This window comes from Plectropomus leopardus, chromosome 17 (assembly GCF_026936395.1).
Source record: "Plectropomus leopardus strain MGB_pleo_1.0 chromosome 17, ASM2693639v1, whole genome shotgun sequence".
Taxonomy (NCBI): domain Eukaryota; kingdom Metazoa; phylum Chordata; class Actinopteri; order Perciformes; family Serranidae; genus Plectropomus; species Plectropomus leopardus.
Window position 1 is genome coordinate 30,580,585 of NC_142192.1, and position 24,626 is coordinate 30,605,210.

At 39.1% G+C, this 24,626-nt stretch overlaps 1 protein-coding gene across 1 annotated transcript in view; it reads right to left on the reverse strand.

The window, feature by feature from the left end:
• Positions 1-24,626, reverse strand: part of grin2da (glutamate receptor, ionotropic, N-methyl D-aspartate 2D, a) — a 274,878-nt gene that overhangs the window by 36,841 nt on the left and 213,411 nt on the right. The window contains exons 13-18 of the mRNA XM_088090301.1: positions 24,061-24,177; positions 22,046-22,206; positions 17,616-17,685; positions 16,827-16,944; positions 6,438-6,499; positions 4,135-4,305 (exon numbers count right to left, since the gene is read on the reverse strand). Of these exons, the coding sequence (XP_087946427.1) occupies positions 4,135-4,305; positions 6,438-6,499; positions 16,827-16,944; positions 17,616-17,685; positions 22,046-22,206; positions 24,061-24,177 (699 nt within the window). The remainder of the gene's footprint in view (positions 1-4,134; positions 4,306-6,437; positions 6,500-16,826; positions 16,945-17,615; positions 17,686-22,045; positions 22,207-24,060; positions 24,178-24,626) is intronic.

The window sequence follows — 24,626 nt, forward strand, 5'->3', positions numbered from 1 at the left end:
GCCATTTTTGCAAATTTCTTTGCTATAGCACATCTGAACACACTATTTGAGAAGGTTTTCAACAGTTTTCAGCCGTTTTTGGGACACAGCACATTTTGACGTTTTTGCCATACTATAGCCTTGCATTTTGGGTCATTTTTTTGACATGCTATTTTAAGGTGTTTTTGGCTATTTTTGCAACTTTCTTTGCTATGACGCTTTTCTACACACTATTTAAGAAGGTTTTCAACAGTTTTCAGCTGTTTTTGGAACGTAGGATATTTTGACATTTTTGCCATACTATAGCCTTGCACTTTGGGTCATTTTTTTGACATGCTATTTTAAGGTGTTTTTGGCCATTTTTGCAAGTTTCTTTGCTATGGCGCATGTCAACACACAATTTAAGAAGGTTTTCAACAGTTTTCAGTCGTTTTTGAGACGCAGGATATTTTGAAATTTTTGCCATACTATAGCCTTGCACTTTGGGTCATTTTTTCAACATGCTATTTTATGGTGTTTTTGGCCGTATTTGCAACTTTCTTTGCTATGGCGCATCTCAACACATTATTTAAGAAGGTTTTCAACAGTTTTCAGCCGTTTTTGGGACGCAGCACATTTTGACGTTTTTGCCATTCTATAGCCTTGCACTTTGGGTCATTTTTTTGACATGCTATTTTAAGGTGTTTTTGGCATGTTTTGCAACTTTCTTTGCTATGGCAAGTCTCAACGCACTGTTTAATAAGGTTTTCAACAGTTTTCAGCCGTTTTTGGGATGCAGGTTATTTTGAGGTTTTTGCCATACTATAGCCTTGCATTTTGGGTCATTTTTTCGACATGCTGTTTTATGGTGTTTTTGGCTGTTATTGCAAGTTCCTTTGCTATGGCGCATCTCAACACACTATTTTAGAAGGTTTTCAGCAGTTTTCAGCCATTTTGGGGACATAGGATATTTTGACATTTTTGCCATACTATAGCCTTGCACTTTGGGTCATTTTTTCAACATGCTGTTTTATGGTGTTTTTGGCTGTTATTGCAAGTTCCTTTGCTATGGCGCATGTCGACACACTATTTAAGAAGGTTTTCAGCAGTTTTCAGCCATTTTTGGGACGCAGCACATTTTGACGTTTTTGCCATACTGTAGCCTTGCATTTTGGGTCATTTTTTCAACATGCTGTTTTATGGTGTATTTGGCTGTTTTTGCAGATGACACCATCCTCATTGGACTAATTTCTGGTGGCGATCAGTCAGCCTTCAGGTGGGAGTTTGACCATCCTGTGACCTGGTGCGGTGAGAACAACTTTGAGCTCAGTGCTCTGAAGACAGTGAATATGGTAGTGGTTTTCAGAAGGATCACTGCCGCCCTTGCCCACATCACCCTCTGTGACTCCCTAGTTTCCACTGTGAAGTCTTTCCACCTTCTGGGGATGGACCATCATCACCCAGGACTCAAGTAGGACCTGAACATCAGTACCCCCCCACTGCCCACATGACACAGGCTCTAATCCAGCCGCAGAGTCTGAAAACATTACATTAATGTTAAGCTGAATCTGTTTTTATGCGTCACATTTACGCACACTGGACTGGACTTATGTGCACTGCCCAGTGCAATTTTGTACATATTTTTTGTGTCCTTTATATTTGCACCAAAACACTGAGTCACATTTCTTGTATGTTTAAATGTACTTGGCAATAAAACTAGATTCTGATTCTGATTCTTATATTTTGCCATTATTTGCCATACTATAGCCTTGCATTTTGTGTTGTTTTTGTGACATGCTAAATTATGGTGTTTTTGGCCATTTTTTTCAGCTTTCAGATGTCTTTGGGATGTGTCATATTTTGACATTTTTGCCATACTATAGCCTTGAGTTTTGTCAATTTTTGACATGCTTTTATCTTTTATTTGGCCGTTTTTGCAACACTCTATGCTATGGCTTGTCTCGGCAAGCTATTTTTGCCAGTTTGCAGCTGTTTTTAGCTGTTTTTCGGATGTGTCGTATTTCGAAATTTTTGCTATACTATAGCCTTGCATTTTGGGTCATTTTTTTCGACATGCTATATTAAGGTGATTTTGGCTGTTTTTGCAACATTCTATGCTATTTTTAGCTGTTTTTGAGGACAAGTCATTTTTGACATTTTTCTCCATACTAAAGTATTGCTGTTTGGGTCATTTTTTAGACATGTCATATTATGGTGTTGTTTTTTTTTTTTTTTGTTGTTGTTGTTGTCTTTGCAACGTTCTGAACAATGGCTTGTCTCTGCACGCTATTTCATGTGGTTTTTAGCTGTTTTCAGCTGTTTTGGGGCAAAAAATGTCAAAAAATGATATGTCTCAAAAACAACTGAAAACAGCTGAATACCACATTAAAAAAAACATGCAGAGACACGCCGTAGCATAGAATGTTGAAAAAACAACCAAAACCACCACAATACGGCATGTCTAAAAAACAACCCAAAAAGTAATTAGTATGGTAAAAATGTCAAAAAATGACATGTCTCAAAAACAGCTGAAAACAGCTGAACACCGCATTAAATAGCGTGCTGAGACATGCCATGGCAGAGACTGTTACAAAAACGGCCAAAAACACCACAAAAAAGCATGAAAAAACGACTAAAAAACAACAAAGTAAAAAAATGATTTGTCCAAAAAACAGCTGAAAACAGCTGAAAACCGCATAAAATAGCATGCCCAGACATGCCAAAGCACAGCATGTTGATTTAAAAGCCAAAAATACCCTAATATGGTATGTTGAAAAAAATGACACAAAAAGTAATACTATAGTATGTCGAAAAATGACATATCACAAAAACAGCTTAAAACTGCATAATATAGCATGCTGCGACACACCATAGCATAGAATGTGTAAAAAAAGAGCAAAAACACCATAATATGGCATGTCAGAAAAATTACCCATAAAACAATTCTATGGTATGGCGAAAATGTCAAAAAATGACATATCCCAAAAAGAGCTGAATACACCTGAAACCAGCAAAATATAGTGTGCTGAGACGAGCCATAGCGTAGAATGTTACAAAAACAGCCAAAAACAACATAATATGGCATGTCTAAAAAATGACCAAAAAAGTATTACTATAGCATGGTGAAAAATGTCAAAGAATAACATGTCCCAAAAACAGCTGAAAACAGTTGACAATCACCTAAAATAGTGTGCTGATATATACATTAGCATAGAAAGTTGCAAAAATGGCCAAAAACACCGTAAAAAAAAAAAAAGCATGTAAGATAAACAACCAAAAAAGCAATAATATGCTGAAAAATGTCAAAAAATTCTATGTCCCAAAAACAGCTGAAAACTGCAAAAAAGTAGCGTGCTGAGACACGCCACAGCAGAGAATGGCAAAAAAATGTCAAAAAAATGACATGTCCTAAAAAAGCTGAAAAACTGCTTAAAATAGTGTGCTGAGATGCACCATGGCATAGAATGTTGCAAAAACGGACAAAAACACCAAAATATAGCATGTTGAATAAAGCCTGCCTTGAGCAGTTTTAACCTGTTCCTACCATCTCTTGGTGTTCGCCTTGTCATCCTTCTGAGAATCTGGTCAACCATCAAAATAAACACTTTGTTTCCATCAGTCAGAGAAGATAAAGACACCTCACCTTTCTAATAAGTCATTGGCACAGCCCGAGGTGTACAATTATTTAGATAGTCCAAAAAATTCGTAATATAGCATGTCAAAAAAATGACCAAAAACATTATATTTTATGTTGAAAAATGGCAAATTATGACATGTCCAAAAAAACAGCTGAAAACCACATAAAATAGCATGCAGAGACACGCCATGGCATAGAATGTTGGAAAAATGGCCAAAACCACCATAATGAAGCATTTAAAAAAATAACCGCTGACATGCTATCTTGTTTTTGTACGTTTCTTCAACATTCAATATTATGACATGTCTCAACATGCTTTACTATGTGGGCTAGTTTTGCTGTTTTCAAGGACATGCTATATTGTGACTTTTTCATGCTAATTTTGACTGCTATACAGTGATCCTTTTTTATGTTACTTTGGATGACATGTTATAGTGTAACTTTCTTTTTTGCTATTTTAGATATTATGCTGTATTACAACTTTTTTATGGTAATTTTGATAGATTGTTAGATAAATATAACGGGGGTTCCCATCTTACCCTGCTGAGAGCCAAGAGGAAGTCCATCCCGCCAGATCGCTTCACACAATGCCGTAGTTTCCAGTACACCAGATGCTCCCAGGCAAATACCAGGAGGCTAAGGCCCATGGCCACCAGCAGCATGTAGAAGACCCCTGCCATGTTGTCTATGTCCAGCTTACTGCTCATAACCTGGAGGGGGAGATGGGATGGATTGGGGAAGACAGGAGGAAAGGAGAGGAATGGGAAACGTTATAGGAGGTGAGAGCAGAGAGAAGAGTTGCGTAAAAAGAGAGGCAGACGAGGTAAAGGGGAAACATATGAGAAGGGAGGTGCAGAGATGAGACAGGAGAGTATATTTATCACTAACGAGGGCCAATTTGTCTCTCAGACAGCAGATAAAAAGTTAATTACAACCAGCAGTACAATAGAGAATCCTTTGCTGTCACTGGATGTCAGAGCACACCATCTGTGATATTTTAGACCCCCTGTGCTTAGAACACTGATGCAAAGACCAAAACATGTCAGTCACCAAAAATATATGGTTCGCATCCAACAAAAAGCTTTTCAGCCAATTTTATTTATTCAGCTTCAACATTCAAGGCTCTCACTGCAGCCAGGCTGCATTCACTTTTAAATCAGTGGCTATTATTTATTTGTATAACATCAAACTACTGCACATACATCCCTGAAAGACAGAGTGTCTGCCATCCTCTGCGAGACCTGTACTGAAGTGTTGTTAGGTGTGTGTTATCATCTAAAACAACTAAAGGAAAAAAAACACAAAATGCAGGGTGACATCTGATCAGCAGCAGTTAGTTGTGTTTGGGAGCAAAACAAAATTAATTGGTATGCAGCAGTGTGGCTGTGCAACACACACGCACGCATGCACGCACACGCGCGCGCACACGCACACGCACACACACACACACACACACACACACACACACACACACACAAAATCAAACCTGGCAAGATAACATTAAAATGATTTGATTACTGCTTACAAGCTTTGTGGAGAATCAGAAACTCTAGATTTTGTCAAGACTTAATAAACAGTTTTCCACTTTAAGCTTTAGTTTAAAAACAAACCAAGACAAGCACAACAACAAAAGAAGACAAGGTTGTGCAGGTGAGAATAAAAGACCCACCCAGGCCTTTAAAAACTCTCACCTCAATAAGGACAATAAATATATACAAAAGTCATGTAAATAAAGAAAACTAAACACGCAAACAAACAAATAAATAAACAAACATAGATTCACGGAAATGAACCAAAAACAATTTAAAAAAAGTTTTCCTGCAAGCACCTTTAACAGGACAGATCACCCAAAATCAAGGCAGACATCTCTACAGCTGACACTTCAACACTCATTAACTCACTGGATAATCTAGATAAAAAACTAGAATATAGATAAAGAGGAAAAATATTTGCTGATTTTTGGGTGAACTGTCCCATTAATATTGGAAAAATCATCTCTTCCATAATGCCAATGACAGTATCACATTTATCAGTGAAGCTTAACCCTTTGAGAGTTGGACAAATTAGCTCGATGCTACCCCAAAATAAGTATGTCTGTATGTATGTCAGTATGTATGTATAAATAAATAAAGAAAACACAAACAAACAAGGAAATTACCTGAGAAAAATTGTTTTAAAACTCGTAATAATTCTGTAAAATATGTCATTATGATCGTTATAAATATAGTTTTGGTACATTTTCCCCTAGCTTCCTTTGAAACAATTTTCCAAATCTACGTATTTCATGCAATATATGGAACAATTCTTGTTGCTCATTAGCTTTTTTCCCCCATGTTTTTCCCCAAGAAAGTAAACCAATTTATTTAGATAACAAAAAAGTGACGAGGATCCAGGTTTCAAAGGGTTAAGGTGACAATATTTAGTCAGACAAGCAGGATAAATATTTACCCTTTTTGTAGATAACACAGCTAAGGGAGGTAGAAAATGAGAAAGTGGCTATATACACTGATATACTATCTCTTTAAGGATTTTTTTCCCCCTCCAAAGTTATACAGGGTGAGGATGATGATAACTTGACAAAGTCTGGTTTTGGTGATACCAGGTTATCTGCCAGCGAGAATACCAGCAAAAGTGCCTTAATCTGGGGTCACGGTAACATCAGCACTATGGAGAGCGCTTGTAACACTACATTGATTGAACAGCTATCACACTTCATTCCTTACTGACTAGCTGATTATGATTCATGTTAAACTAAATTTACTTTATTATGAAAGTTAGTGCAAAGGCTGACTGAGCACCAGGCTGATCGAGAAAAGCAGAGAAAAGGCGTCAGACGTCATACCTCGATCTTATCGTTGTGGCAGATACCCGACAGCCAGAGACGCTCCAACATATCAATCTCATCTGCAAGAGAAAAGATGGAGGGAGAATAAGGAGATCAAACATAGGAGCAGCTAAAAGAAAATGACATAGAAAAGGAATAGCGAAGGGAAAAGCAGGTTTACAGCTCGTGATGGTGGGGCAGAAGCAAGAGAAAAGAAAGGAATTTGTGGAGTAAAAGCCAATGCGGGAGTAGGTGTTAAAACAATACAGAAAATAAAAGAGACAAACATTAAAAGGGGATTACTGCCCTCTTGTTACAAGAGCAAGGTGTTTGATCCCCCGAGGGAGAAGAGCGAAGCAAGAGAGCGAAAAACTGAAGATGTGAAGAGAGAAGAAGGCAAAAAAACAGGACAGATGATGAAATGCAGCATGAGGGGAGAGAAATGAGAGGAGAAAGTGAAACTTTGCTTGTATGATGTTGAAAAGAGAGGAAAATGTGACTGATGGAAGTGAGCAAGGAAAAATAGCTTATATAAGGGTTAGGACTATCTTCTACAAGCAATCAAAGATATATAGCATCTTAATGTCTAAAAACAAGTAGACTAGTGTTATGTGTTTTGTTGAAGTCTGTTGTTAAAATGATATCTGTAATTTTAATCAAGGACACCATCTGTGTCATTTGGTTACCATCACCTGTCAGTGTCTTATACATGCTTAGGGACTGGCGTCTGCAAGAAGCTGTCATAAATTAACTTTTAATCCAGTTTTAAGGTCCAAATATGGTTATTTCTTAAGGTCCAGTGTGTAGGATTTAGGGGAATTTATATATGTCAGTCAGTCAGTCATTTTCTGTAACCGCTTGTCCTCGTAAGGGTCGCGGGGGGACTGGAGCCAATCCCAGCTGTCATCGGGCGGAAGGCGGGGTACACCCTGGACAGTTCACCAGACCATCGCAGGGCCGACACATATAGACAAACAACCATACACACTCACAGTCACACCTAAGGGCAATTTAGAGTCACCAATTAACCTGAGCTGCATGTCTTTGGACTGTGGGAGGAAGCCAGAGACCCTGGAGAGAACCCACGCAGACACGGGGAGAACATGCAAACTTCACACAGAAGGGCCCCCGTTCCAACCGGGATTCGAACCAGGGACCCTCTTGCTGTGAGGCAAAAGTACTAACCACAAAGCCGCCGTGCCGCCTGGAATTTATATATATGTAGGCAGAAATTGCATATAATATCCATAACTATGTTTTCATTTTATTAATGACCTGAAATTGGAATAATTGTTTTTTTGTTGTTTTTTTAAAACTTTAGAATGAGTAGTTTATTAGAACTGGTCCCTTCATTTATACACCATTTATGTACAAACATAGAGACTTATCATACTCTTCTGCCTTTTTAGACTCATCATACATTGTTTCTCATGGTTGTATCTCACTTGAACTATGCTACATTGACACCATGATCTCCAGCGACACTGCTCCGTATCGTCCATATCCATAAGCTTTCAAAAAATGTGAACAAGTAGGGACAACGTAAATGCAAAGCACAGACAGGAGGCTCTGGCCATGCTAATTTCGGTATCTAACATTAAGCATAAATGAGCAGTTACTCTGAGTCTGCCATGTTTCTACTATAGCACATTATGGATATATCAAACACTGACTCCTGATGGGGTTTTCGCATTTACGTGTCGGCGACCAAAGTTCCCCTACATGCTTGGAACACAGGAGAAAATTTAGTTGTGCAACTTCATTGCCAGATGCTTCTAGACCTTTAACAGGATGAAGGATTTTAATAACTGGACATTGGGATCTTAAGTTATCAGAGACAATGATCTACTTCACCATTAATTACATTTATTCAGGAAGTAGGCCATTCTGATAGAGATTTTTTACCTGTCAAAACAACCTACGCCACCTGACAGAATGACCTGCTCCACATTTACTTACATCTAGGGACAATAGACTGTGAGTGACTGAAATATGTATGTTTTTCAAACTTTTATGTCTTTTTTGTTGTAGTTTTCACTGTGATTGATGGTGTTTAAAGTGTCTGAGGAAACAAAGAGGAAAGCAAATAAATCCTCAGAAAACATCAGTACAAAACGTGGCCATTAATTCTTTGGACCAGTGTAGTGACATCATTGTTTTGAAAGTTCATTATGCTACAAATTACAAGCACAGAAATATATATAATATGAATGGAAGATGAAAAATCAGAACACAGGGGAGAGGCTAAGGAAACGGTGGCAAGAGAAAGAATTAGAGGCCATTTGCAGAGAAAGTCGTGAGACTGAAGAGAGAAATTACAGGCGGTGAGAGAAGCCCTTTGAAGCTTCTTGTGAAATGGCCCGGCATCTGAGGCGGGCACGCTCAGGGCAGAGCGTCGCGACAGCACATGGGAGATGAAAGGGGCGGCACGCACACAAACATTACACTCAAACTGTCACACGCGCGTGATACACACTCTGAGCTGCAGCGTAATGGGACTCTCAGCGTCAGATATCAATGCATTAATCAAAAAGAATGAAGCAGCAGGAAAGAAAATCAGGATCAAATGTACAGAGGGACTTTTGGAGATAGATGTGCGGCGACCCGGCTGCAGAGGACTTTTAAACCTAGCACACACAAACACACTGTCATGCACACACACCACCATGCACTCTGAAGATGTCCCAGTCAAGGGAAGTTCCAATTCCCAGTGCTCACAGTTACAATATTAATCGACCTCTGGGTTAATTAACGCTGTCTGGAAACCCCTCCATGAAGTGCCGCCACACGGATTAGACCACCACGGCTTAGCCATGTTGACGGAAACGTCAAATCCTCTCAAACAAAACACCAGTCTGACACCAACATGAATCACTGCGTGCCACATTTCACTTCTCCAACAGTCATGTGTGGGAATTCAAACGTTCCTTGACAGCTAAATTAAACCGGGCTCAACTCCATCGACCCTGCCTCCTCTCGCCGCACTCCCTGCACACATCCCCACAATGGAGGCTAATACGCATGTTCATTCTGTGTGCAGCTCGCTCCCATAATCTAATTCATTGAGTTTCAATGAGTACTCGGATGATTTCTCTCCTCCTGTCCGGCTCTACGCCTCCCTCCCTTTATCTCCCTGTAAATACGTTAATCATGGCAGCCAGCGGCGCTTAAAGCTGCTCTTTGGGATAAATCTTCCCCACAAAGCGGTGACAGACAGGTGGAATTTTGGCTGTATCCTCTTTCACCTGCTCCGAGGAGGAAAATGCCACAAGTAAAGAGGGGGCACAAATGAAAAAAAGCAGAAGTGCAAAAACTGAGGGGGAAAAGCCGCAGTGTATAATTAAATTCATGTTTCATTTTGTTGATTTTTGACAGCCAAGCAGTGATTGGGGAACAATTCAATTCAGTTTCATTCAGTGGTATACTAACCTCGAGAACGTGTTTGTCTCCATTTAATAGCTTTACACTGGTCAGCAGTGAGGATTTAAAGCTCACTGATCTTCAATCCTCTCTGTGGCATTATAAATAACAACTCCTTTATCTAATCTGTGCAGAAAAAGCTTTAAGGGAAACTGTATTATGAGCTGGAGAAGGTTTATAGGTAGAGGCTCACCTGGAATACCTTAACAAGGAGGCAAACAGGAGACCAGGGTATCAGAAACTTACATTTAATGCTTCAAGATCATTTTAACAAAATGTAAGACTGATTTTTGGACTGCCGTCTTTTCTTTTTAAGTATGCAGTTCAGTATAAAGGTAAGTAGTTTGTGGTTATGAGGAGAGGTAGGTTTTATGTAGAACCATGGTTATTAGAGTAAGTTAGCTCAATCTATATTTTACCAACAAGTGCAAGTATGAAGTAAAAAGTTTTAGGTTCAGTGAAAAGTTTAAAGACTTGTAACATCAGAAATGTGGACTTTCAGGCAAAACAGCTTGAATCATTTTGACAAAAGACATAAAAGATGGATGAATGAAAACATCCGCTTAATAATGTAACACATTCTCATCTCAAGTTGTCACATGTCATTGTTCTGTCAGTAGACTTCCACATCTATGCATTACCCTCTAGGTATTCTTCTGAATCTGCAGTTGATGTTATGGGATGCCGTATACAATGTCCACAAAAGCACATGGTTAGGATTTGGCTGTAAAGGCATGGATGGCTAGGTTTAGGCAAAAGAAATGGGTGGTTAGGTTTCAGAAAAAAATGTCACGTTTGGCTCCCAAGTGAAAGTCCAGGGTTTGTTTGATCCATCACCATCCCTCCCCTCCGTCCTATAGGCACCCTCGTACTCCTTATTTTCTGTCGTTACCCGCAGCATTTATACCTGATGCCATTCAGCGGTGTATCATTTGTCCACAATGGGTTTCATCGGGCTGCGTTATAAACTGCTGCTATCTGTTAACATATCATATGGACACACCACGTGCAGTCTGGTCTACCAGCAGTGTTTCATAACACAGATAACAAAAGAAACTCAAGTGGCTGATCCAACAAACCTCAGACTTTCATGCGGGACTCCGCTGTTTGCTTCCTGTCTCAATCTGATGTTTTTGGGGTTTTTTTTGTTTTGTTTTTTACTCTGTACCTTCTCCTAATCCTAACCACCTGTGACTTTGTTGTCTAATCCAAACCATCTGTGGCAGCATGTGCATTTGTTGACCTGGTGTTGGTTGCCATGTGCTTTTGTTGCCTAAACATAACCACATGCATGTGTTGACATCACATTAGCAGCATCTCGGAACATCATCAGCAGACCCAAAAGGATACCCAGAGCCTAAAATGTTGATGTGTAAGTCAGCTGCAAAGTGGCGACATGTGACAAGTTTGGGATGAGAAGATGTTGGACTGACAAAACTACCAACTGTGTTAGAGACTCTCTGCCTGTAATTGGTTGTTTTCCTCCATTTGCAGTGAATTTCGAGCAAATGCCATTAAGAGCACTACAAGGAGAAGGAACATGTTTTTGTTTTGTTTTTTTCACAAAGTCTCTATCCAATGTACTACTGTGTCGATGTAGTGACACTTTCAGCAAATATGACAAAAGTTACTTCTCAAGCATTACCAACCACAACTTCAAGCCAAACTTGGCCAGAAACCACTGTGGTGCTTAATGTTTCAGCCTGGCTAAGCTAAAAAAAAAAAAAAATGATCCTGAAGTCAGTGCAAAATTCTTCACACATGGAGCCTCACTTGCCCATTGGATGTTGTCGCTATTTCAGCTATGTAATATCAATTCCAAATATCCTGCATCAAGCAAGATACATGATGCACAAATATTAGTAATTACCGAGTGCAAGTTTTTGTTACACCGACAAAATTTGTTCTTTAAAGTGGAAAAGTAAGTCAGCTTGTTGACAAAGAAATTGCTTTGGTCTAGTTCTATGTCATATTTCAAAGTTGTTCAGTTTCATATTTCATTAGATTTTTTGGAGGGATTACATTTCATCCTCAGTGACACTCTGAACAGCAGCAATATTCAGTATATGAATATCTGTAGATGAAGCAAAAGTGAACTTTGCAAGGAGAGAACTACTGGACGGAACAAAACACACAGAAAATCATTTAGAGTTACTTCATCAGCTTTTTTGTGAGTGACAGAAGTAAATTATATGAGTTGCTTTCCTTGTGTCATCGCTGTTGGAAAGAAATTGTTTTGTGAAAACTGAAAGTGTTTTTTGTCAGTCAGCCCGTAAAAGCACAAATAATAATAATTGGACACCCAGCCTGTCAGACAGTTCATGTTTACAGGGGGGAGACGTGGTGTGTGTGTGTGGGAAGTGCTGAAGTCTAATTAATTTCTGGGGAGATGAATCTCCAAAAATATATATCTCGTGAAGGGTGCCTCTGCAGGGCACTCAGAGTTATGGGGGTTATCAACAAGTCAGTGCCAGTATATTTGTCCAACTGCCAGAACAATTTTAACTTTAACAACCATCTCATCTTTTATTCTACCAACACAAACACACTGTGAGGGGACTGGAGACAACCAGGGTGACTAAACATTGATGACTTATTGACGTAATTTTTACCCAGAGGAACAGAGTACATATATCAAATGTGCAAGTAGAGATTAATATTATAGAGGTGCTGCTGTATGAGATAACGTTGGGTGAATTTAGGTAAAGTGGGACACATTTTTTTAGCCTCAGTGCCGCCGACAGCCGAGGATGAAGGCACTATGTTTGTCTGTCTGTTTGTATGTATGTACCATTCTCGTGAATAGAAAATCTGAAGAACGTCTGCAGGAATTTTCGTCAAATTTGGCTTAAATGAACACTTGGACTTAATGATAAATTAATAAGATTTTATTGATCATAAGTCATAAGGTACTATGACCTTTTTGTCTCAATTTAATTTCTTCAAATTAGGCACCAATGCCACTTGGACTTAAAGATGAAGTGATAAGATTTTGATGGTAAAAGGTCAAAGTGACAGTGACCTTGTGTTAGTCTTATTCTCATTAAAGCAATATCTCAAGAACACCTTGTGGGAATATCTTTAAATTTGGCACAAACATCCAGTTGGTCTCAAGGATGAACTGATTGGAATTTGGTGGTCCAACATCAAAGGTCACTGTGACCTCACAAAAGATGTTTTTGGCCTTAATTCTAGTATTCATTAACATAATGAGCAGACAGAAAACAAAAATCAAACATGCCGACAACAGTGATGCTGTCCAGTTTTTCAGCAAAACAAAATTGTGTTTGTATTGTTTCATTAGTACCTTAAAACAGCAGTTGTAACTCTCTATTCCTCTAGCTTTCTCTCTCTCTAACTCTCTCTCTCCTATAACAGTTATGTTCATACTGGTGGCCTCTTTCCCATTTTGTTACTTGCAATTACATGACGAAGTGTCTCGGGCAATGTTGTAGAGTAATGCAAAAATAATGTAATGAGTTGTGTCAATAATTACTTTCTTCAGAAAGCAATTAAGTAAAGTAATGCATTAATCATTTTAAAAGTAATGAGTTATGTGTAATAAAATACTTTTTTAGCGTAATGACCCCAACACTGCTGAGGTGTATGACAAATATCACACTAGAGGCAGAGGCTGTTGTGTTAACGGTCATTCTAACCAAGCCTGTTTTGATTCTGTGATGCCGGCATGCTGTCTTAAAGCACACAGCAGAGTGGCATTTTGCTGCTGTTGTTTAGATCTGTCTTAAAATGGAAAGGTGGCATAAATAAGGGACTTTGTAGTGGCTCTATTGTGCAATCTCTGTGTAAAAAGGGCTATTGTTTAGTAGCACAAAATGCTGCAGCAACAAACCCATATCAGTTTTGCTCATCTGTCCCAATACAGCTGAACACCTTACCTGAATTTACCCTACAAACGATTCTGTGTCAGAAAGTAAAAATCATCTTTTAAAGGAATATTCCTGCCGTTTCCTGTCTTTGTTTATGCGTTCGTTTATTTGTTTTTAGATGTTGATCCCAAGTGATCTGCGGGTTTTGTTTGACTGTGTGGAACCAAACTAAACATAAAAACAAAATTGCAGGTTCAGAGAAATCTCTGCGCCTCTATTCTCAGTCTGTAAAATTAAAATCAACATCCGGGTCTCTGAAGATTCAAAGCCATCTGAACAAAAAAAAAGAATGAGGAGGAAAAAGGAAATCAATTTCCCGAGGGTGCATCACGCTACCATCCTCTGTGCCAAAAGCATTCACATTTTCTTTTTACCCTTCTTTTGTGTGTGAGGTGTTTTTATTGGCTGTGCTCAGTCAGCATGAATCAATGTGAGTGACACAAAGGGGAAGTGGAGCAGAGGCAAACTTTGGATATGCGCTGCCGTGGGATTTGAGTCCAGGTGCAGCATCAGCAGTTGTAACAGTACATATTTCTGTATCTCGGTCCTTCGCAAGCGCCACTTTGAAGACAGTTTATTTCTTGGAAGTCGTGGAGCCAAGCGGGACTTGACACACAGCTTTCTCATCTTCAAACGGTTTTCTTTATCAAAAGTGCTGCTGTGCATCTGCTCGCCAACTGGGTCTCTTCTTTATGTTTTTAGTTCATGGGGGGTCAGCAGCACTCCAAAAAGAGGGTTCAACTACTATTACAGCTTGTAACTAAAGGGAACTAAAGGGACAATAAGCTTTATAAATGTCAGAATGACAATGATGGTTGTGCTGACGACGGCGTGATTGGCCCTTATGTCATCAAAGAAAACATAACTGATATTTGATATTTGATAAAGAAATACAAAGAAATTTATTTTCAACATATGTTTTTGTAATATATTGTAAGATTGGTGCACAGTATGCCTGGAAATGTCATCTATCTATCTAATAAATAGCGCTAGATAGAATAAAATTAGTTTTTCATTTTGGGGGTGAACTGTCCCTTTAAAATGAACTTCAACAGAGATGTTGACAAACTGTAAGTCAGAAGATGGGAGAAAGGCGAAGTGTGTTTGTATCTTACAGCTTTAGAGGGTGACTGGTGCAAAGACGAAAACAAGCATAAACAACAAATAAGTAAAAATAAATGCGTTTATGCTTTTATTATAAATAAGTGATACGAGCTGTAAATGTGCATAATCAAAGAGATGAGACAGAAAACTTGTGATGTGCTGCAGAATGAGTGAAGACAGAGACAGTGAGAGTGTAATCTGACAGCTTTTACATGGATCACACCCCTCGTCCTCTTCCTCTGTCCTTCCTCTTCAAACCCTCCTACTCTCCTTTCTTCACTCACTTCCTACCCTCACCCATCCAGTTACACCTTCCCTCATCCTCACTTCTTTCCTCCCCATCTTTCTGACTCCAGTCGAACTTTGAACTTTGTGCTCTTTTATCCCACCATCACATGTGTCATCCCATATACTAATAAATCTGTTGTTGAACCATAAAATAGAAAAGCAACGCTTTTGATTGGAGGGTTTTGATTGGATGTTTTATACTTTTGACAGTGTTGTTTTCCAAGAAAGTCCAAGAAAAATTATTTTTTCAGTTGGATGCAGGCAACTACAGGCAGCAGCTTTCTTTTGCTTTTTTTAAACTGATTTTTTTCTTTTTTTAATATCTGTACACATTGCAAAAGATGACCGGCATTTTCAAATGTACTCAATTTGGACAGTGAATTTCGAAAAGCCACATTTTTTGGGGCATTAACACATTTCCATGTCAAGTTAAACTTGCCAGTGTTGACATGGCTTAAAAAAACAAATTTCCCCCCTCTGTGCTTCCAGCTTGGTCTTAATAGTTTTGTGAAAATAGTGCAGCATGCAAAATAAAATACAGAATGTTTCTCACCCTCCTTAAAAAAAAAGATAACACGCAAATCAACTTGGCAAGAAAAAGAAAATATTTGATTTCCAAAACGAGCCATAAGACTGTTCCAAAAATATGAGCACTCTATGTTCACTGTTTTGACAGTTTGTCTGGCTCCGTTTATACAAATACTACTACACTGTAAAGTTTACAGAAAGATTGTGTTAATGGTTAAAATAAATCAAAGTCAGACCTCAACTCTGCCTCAAAATACTTAATTTACTCCATGATGGGCATAAAAACAGTTCTATTTATACCAAAAAAGATTTGTTTAGATACGCTCTTATGTTTGAAAGCTTTAATTTGCAAGACTGATGACAGAAACCTTACTAACCTCTTCAAGCCGGGTTGGTGGTTTAAATTTTGGCGCCATTGGGTGAAAATCTTATATGATAAACTCTAAGCATTTTAAAATTCAAGTGGTCTGAGAGAAAATGAGAGTTCTTAGGAGAGTGAGAACGATCACAGCCTTTCAAAACATGTGGGATCTGCACGAATTTGGGTACATATATTTTATACTTACGAGCTTTTTTTTTGAGAACTGCCTGAATGAGAAAAGCTGCCATTTCACATTCTGCTTCAGACTCTTTCTTCTTTTTTTTTTTTATATAGCCATATTTCAGCCATCAGTTTACCAACATGGACCTAACGACGAGCCAACAGTTCCACATAACAAATAGATGATTACTACTCTTAAAACATTTATTTAACCAGATTGGTCCTGTTAAGATTAATATTCTCTTTTGAAACTCAAGGAGCTGGTGTCATTAAATGTTTTTTTAATCTTAAGTGAAAGACAGATTTTATAGGATGACGATGTTTTTAGCTGCCTGGTTGTACAACCGACTCCCAGAAAGCTCTTTTTTGACTCACAGATTCTCATAGTTCTCTCTTAATGCATATTTTAGTGCTTGTACAATGTGTTTTGTCTCCTTTTGTGTCTCTGTGTGCAACTTTGTGTTTTCACTGCTCACTCTGCAACAGATTCCAGGCTGAGGGAGCAGAATACCCAAAAGCACTTTTTCCCAATTTCTGTCCACGCATTTGGGACAGATAGCATAAAGAGGAACAGAGAACACAATGAATACTGTCCGGTACTTTTCTACATGGTAAAAATGAAAAAAAATGTCTTACCATCTCCAACCAGCTGCAGCAGAGCCAGATCCAGTGGACGTTTCCAGCGGGAGTTCTTGTGCAGGGCAATGCCGTAGCCTGTAGTGGCAAACACCTTACCGGAGCCGATGGTCATCACCTTGTGGAATAAAACACACAAACATAAGAATCCCCAGACGGCCTGATTCAAGAAGACAGATGGTAATGAGAGAATGAAAATAAGCTTCTTCTTCTTCTATTTATTTATTTATTTACTGTCTATAGTCCCTGTTGCAAAATGCAAAACAGTTGGCTGTTCTCTGAAATCAACATCCCAGACAATCCCAGCACTTGGATATTGTTTCAGTGGAGGAATTAATATAGATCCACATCAATTGTAATAATTACTGCTGCAGTGGCTGTTGTGTGAAGCTGCTGGGAGCTCAGGCCTCCCACAGACCTTATTACAAATGATCACCAGGCAGGATTTTCATTCTCGCTGTGGGAGCTGTATCGAATGTGAACTAATAAATAAATCAACACCAGCGCTGTCCAAAAATGACAATATTAACTAGCTACAGGCAGCGAGGGACAAATATGAATGCGCAGGGTGTGTTTGATTTATTTAACGCAGATGTAGCGCTTGTAGAAGTGCTCATTTGGCATGCTCCTGTTGCAGGTGTTCTTCCCTCAAGAAGAGCCAGAGCATACCTAGGATCTTTGGTAGCACACAATAGCTGCAGGGTACGAGGGGGCATCAACAAAAGCTGCCACTATGCATGAACATGTTACTGTGCGGAGCTGTGAAAACGACAGAGATCTATTTCTTACCTTGCAGCCCTCGTCCTTTCTGGCCATATAGTTCAGCACCGCAGCGTCATAAATGAAGGCATCCAGTTTCCTGCAGGGAAGGGAAGAAAGGGAGGGAGGAAAATTACTACAGAGAAATGGAAATCACTGACCTGGAGCTAAATGACAACAGAGGCAGTGCAACTAGTGCACAAATGACAGAGATGATGGATAAAGCAGCACAGGGACAATGACTGTCTAAAAAGAAAACACACACTGAAGGCAGAGGAGCTCCTTTCTCTACACCTTTGTTGCACCAACAGTCAACAGTTGCACTGAGCGCTATTCATCATAGTGGAGGCAGAGATGTCAATTCTCTTCCTGCAGTAGCCTCAAAAGACCAGAATACAATGCAGCAGCAGGGGAGGCTGTAATGCAAGTGTGGTGGCGTCTCACTGTTGCTCAGCAGGAAAATATTGTTACTTTCATGGTCTTCTAAGAGCACTGCTGTCACCTAATGTTGTTTATTATACGGAAAGAAAATAAAATTAGTTATTATTAGATGAAATACTCAGAGAATGTGCCTCTTATGATGTCATTTCAAAATATAAAAATGTGATTTATGCTCTTGGTGCAGCATGTAGGCAGACAGAGAACAACAGGGAAAAAAACAAACAAAAAAAAAACCTTTTACATTATTTCAAGATGGTTATAGCAACACTGCTACCCTGTGGGATCCATGCCATAAAAGAAAAAGCAACCAAAGTGATCAGTCTTCAAACACATTTCTGTTTGTTCACAAGTTAAACCAGATATATTAAACTACATGTAGGTTATAGTGCATTATGTTATATACAGTTGTGAATTTGCAATAACTTGCATGAGTGATAAGATATAAAAAAATCTAAATCCCAATGTTATTTTGCAAAAGTGTGAAAAATTGCAATTAAAACAATTAATTATTTCTTAATTGCAATGTATCAAACCGTTACATCTGTACCTTCCTTATGCTACAAATATGTTGAAACTTTGCTTTTTTTAAACATTTTAATCTGTTTTTGTCAATTATACGTTGCAACAATGCCGTGGTCTAACGTTTGATTAGGTTCAGTGATAAAAAAAAACCAAAAAAAAAAACACTTAGATAGGGTTAAGAAAACATCATGTTTTGGCTTGAAATACTTGGTCTGGATGCTGCAAAGATAGCTGGGAATGTCCAAACTTGACTTAAAAAAATGTGCACTTTTTCACCCTCTAAACACAGCTTGAAATTTTGCTCGTTAAAAAATACCTGCTGGTGATCCTGTTACTCAAAATAATCCACCTTGCTGTGTGCTATTTATATGAGAACTGTTTTCTTATACAGAACTATATCCACCGACCGCATCGCTGTGCAGAAGGAGGAGTGTGTCTACTCAGTCATAAGAGGCTCGTGACAGCATGAGATGTAAACTTAGCTGGCTTAGTGGTGCTAAGAGAGCTAGCAGGAGATGCATGCTTCCTTCTGCACTGTGATATGGCTGGCGGGTGTAATTTGCTAGAAATAAAATAGTTCCTTCATGAAACTGCTCTCAGGTCTGTGGATTATGTTGAGTATTTGGGTTGTGATTTTTGGAAAGAGACACTGATTTTGAATCAGTTTTTTTCTTTTCTTTTTAATTTATTTTTCTTTTTTTCAATAGTTTCAATATTTTTTACAAATTGTTTCTTCTTTTTTTTGCGCTTTGAGCACCACAAGCCAAGTGCCATTTGGTTCCATTATATCCATTATACACCAAATCAATCTAGACTGATTAAAAACACCACAGATTAGAGGAGAAACATGTTTATCACTTTTAGCTGAACTGTCCCTTTGTGATAGGAAAAATGATCCTTTTGCACATTGTCAATATCAGTATCACATTTATCACTGAAGCTTAAGTTAATAATATTTAGTAAGACACGCAATATAAAATATTACTTTTGTCAAAAATAACAGACAAACAGGAAAAATTGTTTTTATTTTGGGTTGAACTGTCATTTAAACTATTAGTAAAATGTTATTTGAGTGTGATTTCAGATCTGGAGTCATTGACTACATAATGTCTCTCAAATGACGAAGCTTTTCATTGAGTTAAATCACTAAGATGAAGAACTTTGAACTGTTCAGTAAGTCAAAAACAAACTGAAAATTTGACTTTGGGACACAGTGATAGATATTTTCCAGTATTATCCAACATTTTTAAGTTACTAATTTAAAAGCGTACACTAAACTACCATGGAAAAAATAATTAATTGCATTCACTGAAATTTATGGCAGAAGCAGAAAAGGCAGGTTGAGGATATGTGGGTGTGAGCTCAACCACTTTATCATGAAACAATGGATTGAATGCAACAGCTCAGCTCAGACTGATGATGAACGTCGCAGGATGTGATGATGGATTTGTAACTACACTTGCTCTTCTACTTCACTTTCATTTATATTCACTCTTGGGAAGCCGCACTGAACAAGCAAAGTCTTCCCGGAAAGAAAAGAAGAGGAGGAGGGTGACTGTGCTGAAGGATGGGAGACTGAAAAGAGGTGAAGGGGAGGAGGGGAGGAGGTGGGCGACAGGAAAAGGAGAGAAAAGGAGGGGCTGGAGATAATGATTGGAGGGAGGAAAGCAGAAGCAAAAGGAGTTGATGAGCAACGAGCGAGGAGTTAATGAGGGAGGAGGAAGAGGCCGGGGAGAAGACAGAAAAAAGGATAAGGGAGTGAAAAAAGGGGGAAAGTCAGGATAGGAAGAGGAGACAGAGATGGAGAGGTGATGCTCGGTGCCTCGACAGCCAAATCAAACAGGAGTCTTCACACCGCTTTGCTTTGACGGCACAAATTAATGTTTCCTCTGTAAATACTGTCAGGGCAAGAGAGAGAGAGGGAAAGATAACGAAAGAGAGATAAAGAGCCAATAATGAGAAAGATGGCAAAGACACAAAGACAGACAGAGCTAGATGTAAGAGGAACGAGGCGGAGGATGATAAAAAGGAATGCATCATGGGAGTTTTTTAATAACACAGTACGTCAAATCTGCTAAGGACTGCGGCCACTGCTTGTCTGGTTGCCAAAATGCGTGTTTGCTTGTCCCATTAAACATTTGAACCCTCATCTGCGTCAGCTAACATCGCTCCCCCTCCTCCCCCGAAAAACACGATGAGCAAATTTTACAGCAAGCGTTTTGTGTACTTTGTGGCCCCACAGGCGGATAATAAACCCCCCTTGTTGAAGACAAGAGGCGCCTGAGTGGCAGCCAGTGCTGAGATGGCAGGACCCCCCCACCCCTGCACTGCGGTTTGCTGCTTGCATGTATTATTTAAAAAGTTTTTTTTTCTCCTCCACTTCTCGCGCCTCGTTTAGTAGCCGTGATCCTGATGGGGTTGCACAGGTTACAACAGTTATCTGAGGCTCCCGAGGCAAGGGAGATCAATGCAGGTGGAGAGAAGACAAAAGGGTCCTGTAATTGAAACGAGGCGTGGACAGCAGCATTGCCTCATGTTAAAAAAATATATATATATATATATATATATATATATATATATATATATATATAAAGCAGAGGGTGGTATCTGTTTAAAGTAAGAAGTGCTGTCAAAGTGTGCAGCTTTGACTTGTGGATTACAGGAAGAATGAGGCAGAAAGCCTAGTTTTTTACCTACAGTGGACAAGAGTGGAGGTTTATTCTCAGTAACAAGATTTCTGAGGATACAACCTGATTGCTTCCAGTCAGTGTCTGATTTCTTTTCCTCTTTGTAGCTCCATTCTGCTGTTTCCCTTGCTTTTTGTAAAGTGCTGAGTTTCACTTTGTTGCACTCTAGCACTCTGTAAAAGCCTTTATTCGATTTTCTCTGCCAGACCTGCCTTTTTAAGGCCATATTTAGCAAGCAGGGCCCTACTGAAAACAGAAAAGTCCTTCTTTTGGGGTTTTTAAAATAATCTGCATTCATATGATAACACTGCAAAAAAGATCCATGTGTACACGGATCCGGAAAGAAAACGAAATCGCTGTAGTATGCATGCCAGGTCAGCAGATGGTGGTGTAACTTGCAATGATAAATCACAGAGGACGTCACAGTGCAACAGTGACGTCACTGTTCTTACAGGATCTGTGCACTGCCAGTTTACACGACGACAGAAGGGGCGGCGTTTTCAAAAGATTACACTGTAACCCTGTTTAGTTTGTGTAGTTGGAAGGATTTAATAAGTATTCATTTCCTTCTAGTTCTTTATGGACACAAGTACTTTTGTTAACTGAATATGTCTGATGGGCACTCTGGTGTTGTTTTTCTGTCTTATATTTTATTTTTCATTCCCCTATTTGATTAGGCATGTTCAAACTAAAATAGAAAAGTTTTATTTCTCATTTCTCTCACTGTAAATGAATCCTTTTCCTTTTCTTTCCTCTATTTGTTTCCTTACTTATCACTTCTCCACCCCTTTCTCTTTTTCCTTTTCTTACCCAGTCTTGAGGTTGTCGATGGCCTCCTCCACACCCTTCTGGTTGTTGCGGATCATGTACTGATGCATGTTTGGATAATTGGAGCGGATGTTCTCCTCCGTGCTGCCGTTTGGCACAGTTCCGAATCGCAGCGGCGGGTACTGCTCCGTGGGCTGCTGAAACTGTACGAGAAGAAGAGGTGGGCGAAGATTAAAGGGATAGAAGGAAAGAAGGAAGTTAAAGAGAGGTAGACGAGAAGGGGCGGAGGGGAGCTGATCCCCACCGCAGGATGAACTGCTACAAAGTCTTCACTTTGAAAGAACGGCCTCTCCGCTGCACTTTTCTGAAGAGCTGAGGGGGAGACTGATGAAACAGATGAGCTTTTAAAGTGTCGGAGCAGCAGGATACAGTTTTGTGGTTTCTGCTGAAACTGCACTGAGAAATAAAAGAAGAGGAGGCAACAGGGAGAGGCAGCATTTTGAGGGAGTATTTTATGTTCATGGGTGTAGAATTTGGACATGTCCCAACTAATATCCAGCGATTACTGAACTGTCCCAACACCAATCATCTAGACTGGTCCTAGGCCTCAATGATTGGTACTGGGACAATTCCAAATGCCTCGCCTACCCCACTAACACCAAACACAGGCATCTTTAGCCCAAAATAATTCTCACTATGAGTGGTTATTGTCACTAAGGCAGGGACACTCAACTTTCTGCAAAATGACAGGAGGCCAGGGGCAGCAGCCGTTTCTAAGGTTTTTTGGATGATTCTATCATTTAAGGACATTTTTGGATTTTAGCACATTTTTAATATTTTAGGACATTCCAAAGATTTTGGAACATTTCATGATTTCAGGACATTTCCAGAATTTAAGAAAATGTTTTGATGTTAGGACATTTCTAAGAATTTAGCACCTTTTGAGGATTTTAGCACATTTCTTGAATTTTAGGACAGTTTGAAGATTTTAGAACATTCTAGGATATAAAGATATCTCAAGGATTTTAGCACAATTCTAGGATATTAGAACAAGGGGTTAACCCTTTGAAACCTAAGGAAATTGGTTTGGTTTCTTACAAAAACAGGTGGAGAAAGCAACGATAAACAAAAATCGGCCAACAATTTGTAAAAATAAATTACAAGAAAATAAATTACCTGAAAATAAGCCAAAAAAAAGAGAAAAAAGCAACAAGAAAATGAACCAAACTGCTGAAAAAAAATCCACCCTTAAAAAACAAAATCATCTAATAATTTTCATCTCTTTTTCTTGTCCCCTTTTACTAATTTCTTGCAATATGTGGGACTTTTTTTTGTCAAGATGCTCATTGCTATCCCCCTACGATTTTTAAAGAAATCAAACAAATTTGCTCAAAATTGTTTGGCAGCTTGTAAAAGGTTTCTGAACCCAGTACAAAAAAAGACGCAGATTGAGATTTCAGAGAGTTAAAAATGTATTCAATTGAATTCATTCAAGTGTGTGACTATGCACACACTAAAAATAAACCTCTCAAAGCAAAAGAGGACTGAAGAGAAAACTCTGCCTATATTTGTGCTGACTCAGCAGAGCTAGTATTACATTTATTTACAGCCTTACTGCATTATATTCCATCATATTTTTCATCTTAAATTGTCACCTGTTCCCTGAATTTTGTGCTTTAAATAAAGACATTTCCACTTTAAATTGGTGCTTCAAAACTCCCCAGAATGCAGTCATGAGGTATCCGAAACTCCAGACCCCTCACTTGCTACATGCCCCCAAAATGTTGAAATGTTGACATTAAACTTTCATCCTGAAGCGATTCTGAAGTTCCCCACCTGTTGTGGAGAAAGACAAGAACCAAAACCTCATCTGAAGTGACCTAATTTCTCTCTCTCTCTCTCTCTCTCTCTACTCCATTTACTTCACAAGACGAACATCACATTATGTAAACGCACACGTCACTCTGAGTCCTCGCTAAGCTAAATACTTTTTTTATATCAGTCCATCTGGACATCCACCTGTTCATGCACGCATCCATCAGTCACTCCATCCGTACCTTCTTATCCGACAGCCCCGACACGGTGTCGATGTACTCCTCCTGGATCATGAAGGCAGCCAGGTTGGCAGTGTAGGAGGCCAGGAAGATGACAGCGAAGAAGGCCCACACCAGCACCTGATGGAGGAGTAAGATCAATGAGGGCCCAGTCTGACAGGTGTGGAAGTATTTTAAGATTTCAGTGACACTGTTTTCACTTCTTGGCATTTCATTGCTAAACCCACAGCTGATGCTGTCTTGCCTGGAGGGGAGAGTCGTATTTGTCAGCGTGACACCTCAGCCGGAAAGGGAAAAAAAAAGAAAAAGTCTCTGAAACTCTGGCTTTTGTCCTTTTCTTATTTAAATGTATAATAATGATAAAGTGACAGGTTGTAAATCCTTGCAAGAAAATCTTTTTTTTTTTTTCATGAGCCCCCTACTGACATCGTTATACCTTTCTCTGGGTAGACCTATGAGCACCTCTTGTTTTAGGTAACTGTACTTGGATTGTACGAGTATTCACTTTTTATGCTACTCTATACTTCCACTTACCCATAGTTCAAATGGAAATATGGCATTTTTACCAC